Source organism: Engraulis encrasicolus, chromosome 11 (genome assembly GCF_034702125.1).
Source record: "Engraulis encrasicolus isolate BLACKSEA-1 chromosome 11, IST_EnEncr_1.0, whole genome shotgun sequence".
NCBI lineage: Eukaryota > Metazoa > Chordata > Actinopteri > Clupeiformes > Engraulidae > Engraulis > Engraulis encrasicolus.
Window position 1 is genome coordinate 42,898,896 of NC_085867.1, and position 12,509 is coordinate 42,911,404.

The window sequence follows — 12,509 nt, forward strand, 5'->3', positions numbered from 1 at the left end:
ATTGTAACACATCTATGGGTAAAGTTAGGTTTAGGGAGTATGAAAGGGCACAGTTGTATGAAAATATTGCAGGTAGAGGCATGAGAACCAATGCTCTGGAGCTTTCATAATGTTTCTAAATCAAGTGCAGAGTGTTCCAGTCCAGACATGATAGATGTATTCTCTTGTTTATTTTTTTTTAGCGCTCACAGTAAATCTCTGCTGGATATCTGACAACTTTTTGGCTGCAGTACCATTCCGATTTTTGCAGTTCTGGACAAGCATGTTACCCTTTATGCCTCTGCCATGAATGTCAACAGGGCCTGTTGTCTCTTGCCAGGGAGCTTTGGGACCTTTGTTGCCAAGCATCGGATATTGCAACTTCATTCATTTCCAGTTGTGTAGGTGCAGCAGCAACAGTGTATATAGCAACAGTGGTACAGTAATATAGATTCATTGTTACTAATTAATAAATTAATCCTTGCTATTAAAAAAATATAGGCTATAGGGCCTACCTTTCTTGAATATTTTTGTCATCATTTGCTGCTATGTTGTAGTTTAATATGTGGGAGTTCTGACAGAATTATCACAGCTGAAATCATGTGATTTTTTTTTTTTTATTCATTTGGTTCAGTTTTAGAAAGTGCGTAACCTTGCTTGTAGGAAACAGGATGTCGATACATCTGTGTGTCTTCATTATGAAAAAAAGTGCATGTCTTTTCCCCTCCATGAGTATCCAATGGAACACCTGCCTGCATAGTAGTGTGGCCTTATCATCTCGGGAGGTTACAGCCCTGCATGATATGTTGCGAATGTCCCCAAAGTACTTTCTGCCTGTCTTTCGCCTCTTTGTCTAGTTACACCCTCCCGTGTTCCATCTCACAGTTGTGAGACATGAAAACAATGTAGAGTATTTCAAGGACGACCTGGTGAATGCTCAGATAAAACGATTCCCAGGCTTTAACCCGCAACATTCCCCCATCTGCCTCTCATTTTGCCCAGTTCATCAGGCCTCGCTTGCAGCATCTCCTGACGAAAGCGCAAGTCTGCTGTAAGTCACAGAGTTAACGGTTGCAAACCAAACTGACGCACGTCCATCACGTTCAGAGGCACCTTTTTTGTGTAGTAGAGGCGACAGGTTGAAACAACAACATTGTAACTGGAGTTTAACCGGACGAGGCAACAGCATAATTTTGAGACATGTCTGTGGCGTTAACCTTGCTGGTCGTGCTCCTGGCCTCCTGCCCCCTGGGCAGAACGTTCCTGCTGCATCTGTCGGAGAAGGAGGCTGCAGATCCGGGTGCGCCATCCTCGCCTACCCAACAACCCAACAGGTGAGTCACTGTGAAAACATGTCGGAATTATTCAAACTTGTGACTATTGCTCTGTTGGTATTTCATATCACCAAGCCTTGAGTGTATTGGGTTAGTTATCGGAGCTCTCTGGTTGGGCATAAAGTATGTTGATCAATTAGACTCTTCTTGTTACTTAAAAGATGAATTCTCTTGTTCAGTTTAAAACTTTCCATGATAATAATCATGCAACATCCTTCTGTATTTCAGAGGGATATTCAGTTTTGAACATCCTTCCTTAACAGGACTCAGTATTTTTTTGTATGTTATGACATTATTCATAACATGAAACATGACTTTAAACTTTCAAACTTTCAACAATTTTTTTTAAGCGGAACAAAATTCGGTTGTTGATTTTAACTAGGAGAGAACTGAGTTGGGAAGTATGAAGTTAGGAGGGGAAGAGTTCCATTTTAGGTCGGCCTAGTCTTACGCAACCTCCCCTAATTTATGCTACATGGAAGATAAGGAGGGAACTTGGCTGCGCTCTAAGAAAGCAATTTATAAAACTCATATTTCACACCATGACAGGTGTGTGTGTGTGTGTGTTGGTGCATACATTTTGAGGCGTGTGTGCGTTCCTACATGCTGTCTTTTTTTATTACTGTCTAGAAACAGAAAATTATGTATCACATTTTGTAAAATGTTTTGTAACATTTTTAACTTTGTTTTTAAATTTCATTGTCCTTTCATAACAGGGGAATTATTTCACGTCTAATGCACAAACATTGGTTTGTAGGCCTATTACAAACAGTAAAGGCTTGGAAGCTTGCCATTTTCAAAGGGATTATATCTGCATGTCCTCTGATAGTACTCTGTCCTGACTGAGGACCCATATAAGTCTGCACCGCTATGATGTACTCTGTGACCTGTGCTGTAGGTGCCAAGGGGACATGCAGCAGGCCATCCGCAACAGCCTCCTGCGGGGCCTGAACCTCCAGCACGAGCCCCTGCACCAGAGCACCAAGATGGCCGAGCTCAGGGACAAGTGGAAGGCGGCGCTGAGGGCCAGCGGCTACACCGGCCAAGCTGTCCATTCCCCCGCGTCCACCACAGGTAGGCCTGCATCAGTGATTCTCAAAGTGTGGTCCGGGGACCACTAGTGGTCCGCGACAGAGCTCAGGTGGTCCGCAAGGGGATTTCTACTTTTCCAAGACAAGCTAGGAGTAGGCTATATTTGTGACATTATTTCAAAGGCATGTATAGCTGTCATATTTTCGCCACAACAAGACAGGCATGTAATGTGAATTAATGTGAATTACCGGTAAGTAATCTGCATCGAAATCAGCAGTGTCAAATTAGCACCCGTTAACTGTCAATTCAGTTGACAGGTGGTCCCTGAACATTTTTGGATTGTTAAAATTCACTTCTATTATGTTTATTGTTCAGCAGTTTGCACCGTAATCAAAACCAAACCCCTATCACATGTAACCCGATACAAACTGTGACTTAATTATATTCCTGTTTCCATCCAATAATGAGGGTGTGTGCCATCTCAATCTCAATGGTGATAATGAATGTTGGCTGGATGACAGTTTAAAAGAACATTGGGGTCAATGTCTGTAGTGCTGCTGTGATTGTTTCGCGCCCACTTTGTGGAACACTTGTTTTCAAGCTCTAAGAAGTTCAGCTTACTGTACATGAATCTCCAAAGATGCTCACCAATGTTAAATGTTCACACTGCAGGTAACGAGCAAGATCCTGAGGCTGCTGCTATGGGACAACCCTGTTGCCAGATGTCCTCACAGGTTTTCATCACAGGTGGGGCATGCACTGACACTTAAAGGGATACTCGACCATTTCTGGACATAAGCTCATTTTACGTCTTCCCTTGAGTTACTGTAAATGATTTTACACCACAGTATCCCTTTAATGGCTGTTTGCTTATTTGATTGACAGCTTGATTAATCAGTTGATTCAGCTGACAGACAACTGACTGAATTCTGCTCGTCAGTGGCTTATCCACTTGTCAGTTGAAGACAATGACCGAACATGTTTACCACCTGCACGCATGTGCGCGCGCGCACACACACACACACACGCACACACATTTATTTATCCTCTGACTGAGTACAAAAAAACACAAAGATTGTAGGCCTACTCTCTTATAATACACTATAATGACATGTAATAAAAGAAATCTTAAATCTTTATAATAATTATATTACTACAACTACCACTTCTACTGCTACTACTACTACTACTCATAATAATAATAATAATAATAATAATAATAATTGGGTTTCATGACACTGAAAGATGCTTAATTATCTCCTGTTGTTCTTAGACTTGTGCTGGGAGAACTGGGTCATCTATCCAGAGAGCTTCACCTTTACCCAGTGTAGTGCATGCAGCCCACAGCCAAAGCCAGCTGACGTCCCCAGCCCTGAAGACTCCGGAACAGGGATCTCCCCACAGGTGCTGCACTATACACCTCTTCTCCAACACAGTATTTTAGCACCAAATGCAGTCTAGATGTTAAACTACCTCTCCAAGTGTTGAATTAACACTGCAAAATGCATTGTTTATAAGTTAAGTGAGCACAAAAGTGTTTATTGAAATTTAAGGAAATTCGAAAATGCTGAAATGTAATCTTTGGTAGCAAAAATCACCTCCCAAGTGTTGAACCAAAGGATTTTAGGATCTGTTTTTGCATAGATTGATTAAGTTGTGAATCCTCCTCACATAGGCAGAGGGAAAATATGGTAGGTGTGTCCCTGCTGGAATTGCCCATGTGTATTTCCAAATGTAGGAACAAGAGATTGTGAACGGTGTGAAAAGTTTGGTTCAGAGAAGTCATTGCTTTGTCTATTGAGTCTCGTCTCTCTGTGATCCCTGCCTTCAAGGTCTACTGTGTGAAAAAGACACTTTACTTAACATTGTAGGTCATGAATTAAATAATGATTAATTCACGAGTAAATAGTGCTACTACGTTCAGCTTAATAGCCAGTTCAGTTCTCCTTGACACTGGACTGCTGCCACAGGCACTCTTTGACATTGTCAGAGCATGGAGTTAAAACAAACTGAACTGAACTTTATCACTTGATTGCCTAATACTTAGGTTCATGTTACTTAAGGGTATTTGCATGTGCAGTGGTGATACAAGTTTTTGGGAGGTTTCCTTGATTATTCTTGCACTTATATGACCTCGCTGCAGGTGCAGTCATTTCCTTCGTGGTAAGGAGACATCTGAAAGACCAGAAGAGAATGTTGAATTCACAATTGCATGTAAATAATAACAGAAAATTATAAAATGATGACCATGAACTAATGTACGTATTTATAGTTCTAACAATGTGCTGGTTCAAAATATTTCACTTTTTTTAAAACTTTGGCCATACATTGTTAAAGTCAAAGCTAATTCAGAAGGTTGATTCATTCAAGGTGACGGTTGAAACAAACTACGTTTTAACCTCCCCTTGGTGTTTATGTAATTTAGTATGTTTTTTTTTTACCTATTCCTTGGCGTTCATGTAATATTAATGTGTTTTAACCACCCCTTGTCGTTCATGTCATTTAACTTGTTTTAACCACGCTTGGGTGTTGTTGATGCATTTGATTGATAGATGTTTTTCATCTATTCCTTGCCCAGGTGTCCTGCTGCCAGGTCGTTGATGCATTTGATTGATAGATGTATTTTCATCTATTCCTTGCCCAGGTGTCCTGCTGCCAGCCGGTTGCCTATGACCTGGTTCCTTTCTTCTACCTGGATGGCAGTGGCTCCCTGGTGATCTCGTCCGTGCCAATGGCCCACCAGTGTGGCTGCGTGGGCCAACCGCTGCTCAGCGTCCATGAATCAGCTTCACGTTTCAGTAACACGCCACCACCCCTCCACCACAAATAGCTCAGTGTGATCTGTTTGGGAGAGGTATACCCTCATCCATCCCTAATGCACAGAAGTTTTTTTTTTTTAGATTGGTTCAAGTTGTGACTTTCAAGACATAGCCTGGAAGAAGATAGCATTTGATACAGGTTATGGACACATATATTTCACTGGAGTCAAAACAGTTATTGTGTATCTGTGTAGCTATATGAGGTTGTGAAGTTTATTTGTTTAAATTGCTGCTGGCTGCTGTGTTGCTTCTGAGACCTCAGAATCGTTTTTAGTTTGGACTTCCCCCCGGTTCTGAGAACAAGTCTTTCGGGGGAAATCAGCTCTCATATTTCATCCCTCCCTGGCATGATTTTGGCGCAGTACGAGAGAGGATAGCTACTTGGTGTTCCCTGCAAAAATGTGAGCACTCATAAAGAGTGTTCTTGCCAGACATTCCCACAGTTAACCCTGTAACGTCAGCAGTGGACCCTTTTCACGTGGATACTCTCAGTTGTGGCCTTGAAACTGGGTTGTGAACTACTTTCATGAGTTGTTTTTATTGTGTGTGTGTTTTTTTTTTTTTTTTTGATTGGCCACCCTTGTTCAGTGTCGTTTGCTTGAACTCATTGTGTCAACAACAAAAGTAGCAGTCCACTGGGGAAAAAAAATCAATATACCCTTTCTTTGAATAGCACTTGGAATCCCTTAAACTTTCCACGATTGTTCGATATATTCTAGGCATTAGAGTGTTGAATAGCACTCCCAACTATTTTTCAACACTGCTCACTTTGGGAACAAGTGGTTCTTCCCACAGGCAGTCGAAAACACATTTTATTTAGAACATATCGGCTACTTTGTAATCCACTCCTGACTTTTCTGCAACATGACTGCATGTATACGTGTAAGGTTCTCATGGGTTGAGGTGGCTTGTGTGTGTGACTGGCTTGTTTTAGTCATGCCTATCCAAGCTATATTATGTCTGCAAGTTCTGTACTGGAACATTCCAGGTCACGTCACCTGAACATTCTACCTTATGAAAAAAACATCTTGTTTACTTTTTGAGAACATGGCTCTCTTGTTTCTTCACTTGTCAAACATCACAGTATTTTTTTCACTCATGTGTTTATGGTGTGTATTACTCTTTTTATATATAAAAACTTGCTTTTGTGTATTTTATGTAGCCTTTATTTGAATCAACCCTGTAGATAAGACTTGATTCCTTACCAACACTAACAGTTTGTCATTAGATAATATAGCTCCTACAATTAAACACACAACAAATATGTTCACTTTGTACCAAAAGTATTTATGTTACTTGCATGCATTTTAATGAATAAAAATGGTATATAAAAAACAAAACAACCCTTGTTCGTTTTTCTTCATTGCTAACTAAGATTTATTTAGAAGACCTCAGTTGTGAAAAAGACTGGAATGCATGAAACAAAAAAATCCACTGTGTGAATTATGTATAGCAGAGATAAGGAGTGAGTTATCTGTTGATCGTGCCTTTGTGGGCTTTACTTTGGACCGCTGGAGTGATCTCTGGCATAGTTCCCTGGCATTTCTCATGCCTTGCTGCGCACTTGTGAACGAGGCTTCGACACTCCAGAGCTGCACTGCTCTTGCCTCCCGTAAGGGTTTCCTTGTATTTTCCTTTATCCCCTCTCTTGGAAAAAAGGGGAAAATATGTGCAGAGAAAAAGAATTGGGAGCCTTTAAGGTGTTTTATATGACATTATTCTAGGAGGGAAAAAAATATCAAGCCAGTCAAGGGAAGGAAAGAAGAAGAAGAGATTCTGTGGCGCAGTTCCCCTCCTAACTCTGTGTCACTTGTACTCTTGTGGATAACCTGACGCCACATGGCGGTCCAATTTTCTCTCCGGAGACACAGGGGCAGGCTGTCCACCCTCTTCTTGGCGATGGTGCTGGCCGGGGTTGGGGCTTGGGCAGCACCTGTGGATGGGACTATAGCACCTGTGGATGGGGCTATAGTCTGTGAGGATACTGCCAGTGTGCTGAAGGAGAGGGACGGGAGTGACAAGCTGCCTCCGGACTTCATGGTAAAATGCACAGCGTGGACCTTTTTCAGAATGAAGATGATGGGCGACGTGCGGACAGTGCGCTTCAAACCATCCTACAAAGGTGAGAGGGTGAACACAGTGGTTTTCATAGGACTCAGGAAGAGGTCAAACAAAACCAATGAAACAGGTCTTAGGCAAGGAGGGACTATGTTTAACAACTGTGAATAACAACCTGGTTTGGGTCTTTTATGAGAAAGCCTTTTTTTACTGCAGTGCTGCAATACTGTCCTGAATATTGCATTACATGCATTGTAGTTAATTGCAATATTTTTGTAGTTTGCACAGTAAATAAATCACATTTATTCCCATTATACTGTATAATACTGAAGTAGAGGCATATCAAAGAAAGTGGATCTAACAAGAAGCGTAATTTTGTTTCCTTTCCGGTATCCACTTTATGTCGGGTGAACGCCCCTTTAGGAGACCTTCGGAGTCCTTAGGTTGAGAATCAATGAAGTCCCCCTTAGCACTGTAGACGGCGGTAGCGCACGTCTTGCGCAAACACCTCAAAAAGAGAAGAAGTGGGGGACAACGCCCCCTTAGGAGACCCAACTTGAGCACACGCTTTTGCGTTGAGTGGGCGTGTTTTGCAATATCTTGGTCTTATTCAGTATTTTTGGGCATATTATAACCAATGCTATTTAATTGAGGGGCCCTGATTCCATTGAGGGGGGGGAGGGGGGTTATGGCTATGACATATAAAACAATGCTGTTTCATAGTGGGTCCCCTTTCACATACCACAACTGGTATATAATTTATTGATAATTAAGTGCAGAATTCCAATTTAGTGCCTTTGATGATCTATCTACATGTCCATCCGTCCATTCATCCACCCAGTGCACTTAAACCAACAACACCAAAAAGGTCAAAGTTGAACATGTGACGAGAACAGAAGTCATTTTGCATTAACTCCGTAATGTGACTGTAGATTTTGCTTCAATAATGCACAATTAGACTTAACTGCAGCATGTAAGCCCAAACAAATCCGCTCTACTCCTCCAGATATATCCACAATGGGAATGCAAGTGCAATTAATTAATTAATTAATTAATTAATTAAAGGTGGGGTTGCAGGTTAACCATTTTAAGAAAATGTACTATTATGACATTACGTTGGGGGTTCCGCAGGCTCTATAGGAGTCTATGTAGAACCTTAGAATCCTGGGGGAGTTCCCCCAACGTGATGTCATACCTGCAACCCCACCTTTAATTATATTTATTTGCGTACTTACCTACTGTGCATACAGTACTTGCATAACAACTAAATGTGATTTCTCCATAACTTCACCATTGTTCACCATTGTTCACCAGCGAGGCCCTCAGCCTCATTTGCGCTACATAATGTGGCCCTTGAGGAAAGCTAAGTGGAGAGGACTGGCTTACAGCAGTGTTTCCCAACCGTTTTTGTCTTGTGTAACCCCAAGCCTTTTCGTTGTGCCATGAGTATCCCCTATCCCCTCAAGTTCTATATCACGTTCTCTATCCCAATGTAACTAAGCTCCATATATTTGTTAAAATTGCATTTTTCCAAGTACCCCCTGCAGTGTGCTCGCGTACCCCTAGTGGTACACGTACCCCTGGTTGGGAAACACTGGCTTACAGTATAGCTTGTCTTTGTTTTCTGGCAGGAGAGATGGGCGAATACTGCTGGTCAAGGCACATCAGCTGCAGCACAGGAGAGAGCCTGACGCACGTCTACGTCGTCATGCCAACACACGCATCAGTTCTGAGCGGCACAGAAGGGCCCACACTCAGCGTTGTCTCAGCCTCACACAGAGACATACTGAAGCCGAGCCGAGGAGAGGCGCTGCTCCCAGACAAATGCGGCCTACGCTATGATGTCCTGGAATATTTCAACAAAGGCGGGCAGGAGGCCACGCTCTGCCTCAAGATGGATGCCCCAGCAGACATCCTGGAGGAAGACCTAAGATGCCCACCTTTCCTCGTGTCCATCTGGCTCCCTGCGGTCAGCCTCAGCGACGGGGATTCTGGGTCTTAAAAGCCATTTAGTCAACACTTATACGGTGTATATGTTAGCTAAATCTTGTCTATAAGGACATCATCTTCAGGTCAAAGTGGCTTGCTGTCATTCTTTGTGTAGCCTAAGACAGGGGTTCTCAAACTATTTTGGGCTGGGGACCCCTAATGGAGGAGAGCATTTGGCAAGGTCCCCCTCATAATCACACCACAATTTATACTTACACATTTTTTTTCTAATTTTAATTTCAATGCAAATTGTTTGAAATAATCATTAAAGCAAATTAAAGCAAAAGTGCCTATGCAGGAACAGGTTAATTTTGTTTAAATGTAATGTGGGCAACTGTGTTTCCCTTACAGTAGTACTACATGGTGCTTTCACATTTTCGTGTATTGCAATGGAACAAAGTTTTTTCACGCACTCCTTGACAATGTATCACAGACCCCTAGGGGTTCTTGGACCCCTACTTTGAGAACCACTGGCCTAAGAAAGAATTTGGAGATCTACTGCATGGCTGCAGAATACACCTGATAAACAGCTTTTATAATCAGAACTAATATGTAAATAGAATATACAGCATTTTTCTTTACAAGGACCTGTCAAGACCACGGACTGTCATGAGAAGACTTTTTTTTTTTTAAGTGCAAGTGGTTCTCAGATACAGGTCTGAAAGGTTTTGGCAGAAACTGTTTTTACTACATGGACTGCACACCTAGACGAATCCAAATTATTATATGGAGCAGTATATGGAGCGCGCATTTCTGCCTTGTAGCTTATTCGATGAAAACGAGGAAGGGGCCACTGTTATTGCATGCAGGGGCGTAGCTAAACCTATTTTACTGGGTCACGTGCCTGGGTATTGATTTGCTGTGTCCCGGTATGAGTTTCAAAAAACAACCTAGCTACCTTGGAATTTCGCTCAAATACAAAATAGTGCACATGCACTTCTTGCCATTATATAATTAATTTACAAGCTTTTAAGATAAATAACTGCAAAAATGTTTTGCTTGCGCGCTCACATTATCTCTTGGTGCCCTACTGTGCCCTTGTATAGCATTGGGGCAGCTGACGACCCTGACTGCATGTGCCATATAAGAATAGCATAGCCCACATATGAACCATTTTGAAAGACTTATGTAGCAGTGTATCTTTTACGTATTGATAATACGGTTAGAAAAGTCATCAGTGAGGCTGCTAGGAACTTATTTCGCTGATGAATCAACATGACATGCTTGTAAAAGCAACACAAACTTTTAAACACGTTTCCAAAATATTTTCAGTGGTTTATCATTTCAGGATAAATGATAATATATATCTACATGGACTATATATATAGGCCTATATATTGTATGTAGCCACACAAGAGTGAATGGGAGTAGTAGGCCTTCTCTTTGTATTTTGAATGACAATTACATTTATAACAAGTAGAGCAAAGACAAAGAAAGGGAATAAAATGTTGTTTCACATATTTGTAAAAGAAAATGTAAAATTCTCGCACAGGACTGTGTATGTTTAAAAAATTAAATAAAGATATGTTTGAAAAGAAGATATTTGTAAGCGAGGTTGGAAATGAGGACATATTTCACGCCTAATAAATAAACCAAAACGATTAAGTTGGTGGAGTGCCTGTTATTTTGATGTTTGTGTATTGTTTCGTATCCGCCTTTTGAAATGTTTGCATTGGGGGTGCAGTACCGTAATATGCATATACCATAGGCTGCTGTTGCCTAGGGCAGTGTTTCTCAACCTTTTTTTAGGCGAGGCACCCTTTCAATTACTGAACATTTTCAAGGCGCCCCTAAGCAACAAGCTGTAACATGGCATCGCATCGGATACCACAAAAGCTTAGAAAAGTAACATTTGAAGACTCCACTGAGCACTTACTAAGCAATAGGCCTACTTTATAAATATGTGCTAAATTGCATGATTTAGCCAGCACCCTGGTTGAGAAACACTGGCCTATAGGGATCTCTCTCTCTCTCTCTCTCTCTCTCTCTCTCTCTCTCTCTCTCTCTCTCTCTCTCTCCCACACTCCTTTCCTCATGCTACCACTCTCTGCATCAACCTTGTCAGTTTTGACTTCATTCACTTGACTCTGCTGCCCTCTGCTGTTCATATACAGCACAGCACCTCACATTGCCATATGAAACTCTACCACAGGGTGGTGCTCTGCTGTTGTGGATGTCAGAGCCGGTAATAAAGATTTATACACGGCTCTGGTGTATGTGTACACAAGGATTTTCAATATCGTAGAGGAGAATTGTAGCATGCACCATCAGTGCAATGAGGTGTGGGATCAACTCTTACACTAAATGGGTATGACTTCCCAATCGAACTCTGTATCATGGTCTCATCAGAGACAAACAATCTAAGGATATGGATTGTGGGAACCATGTCCTGTAGACACCAAGATAAACAAATTCGTTTTAGATGTTGTCAAGCATGTGTGATGGTAACCAAGTAGGGGGTACAAATAAAAGTGTCCCATGCTTATAGTCAAACAGGGTGGGACTGGCCTGGGTTAAGGTTGGTTGAATGCCGTCAACATTGGAAAGCTGAATTTCACCCAAAGAAACACGTGAGCATGTACCTTGATGATGGGTGTAGGCCTACTCATTTAGATTAAGCAAAATATGACATCTAAATGATACTATTCATCTGGCTTTTCTTTTGTAAACTCAACAGATGCTGCATATTAAAGTTACTGTATGCATGCACATTTTGGAAATTATATGTGCTTATTGAAATATTGTTCAAAACGTTACATTTCAAAGTGGGTGTCGATTATCGATGTGCACTGTGTGTGTGTGTGTATGCGTGTGTGTGTGCGTGTGCGTGTGCGTGTGCGTGTGTGTGTACCTAGCATATGTGTGTCTAGTGCATTTAATATAACAGTGGACAATCTTTAAGGTCTAGAATCCATGCGGACTACTGCAAGGCACTTTTTCAGAACACTTTCAAACTTGTTGGTTTGCTTGGGTACTTAATTGTGTATTTGTATATGCAGCTGGACATCTTAATTTCCTCTAAAGGATCAATAAAGTTACTCTACTCTGTAATTTACTGTATATAGCCTGGCTGTTGCAACTACAAAGATCTCTTGGCTTGCTGTATTCCATTCCATTTCCATTGAAATGCTAAAATACACTTTGGCTTCCATGAATGGATATACTGTATCCTATGGATGACCTCAATGACCTTCAATTTGCCTCCAATGTCAATCAGAAAATGAATATCTTAAATTATATAGGTTATTATTCTGGGAGTTGCAAACCCTCAAAAATGCCATGCTTTTATCTTGTGCAC

General features: G+C 41.4%; 2 protein-coding genes across 2 annotated transcripts; both read left to right on the forward strand.

Annotated features, from left to right (window-relative positions):
* Window positions 1-784: 784 nt before the first annotated feature.
* Window positions 785-6,501, forward strand: gsdf (gonadal somatic cell derived factor). Its single transcript, XM_063211370.1, has 5 exons — window positions 785-1,313; window positions 2,212-2,387; window positions 3,018-3,092; window positions 3,619-3,749; window positions 4,990-6,501. Exons 1-5 carry the CDS (start codon window positions 1,180-1,182, stop codon window positions 5,173-5,175), a joined length of 702 nt encoding a protein of 233 aa, XP_063067440.1. The 5' UTR covers window positions 785-1,179; the 3' UTR covers window positions 5,176-6,501.
* Window positions 6,502-6,613: 112 nt separating this feature from the next.
* LOC134458395 (uncharacterized) lies at window positions 6,614-10,834 on the forward strand. The gene is made up of 2 exons (XM_063210693.1): window positions 6,614-7,286; window positions 8,854-10,834. The coding sequence occupies exons 1-2, from the start codon at window positions 7,004-7,006 to the stop codon at window positions 9,222-9,224; spliced, it is 654 nt and encodes a 217-aa protein (XP_063066763.1). The 5' UTR covers window positions 6,614-7,003; the 3' UTR covers window positions 9,225-10,834.
* The last annotated feature ends 1,675 nt before the right edge of the window (window positions 10,835-12,509 follow it).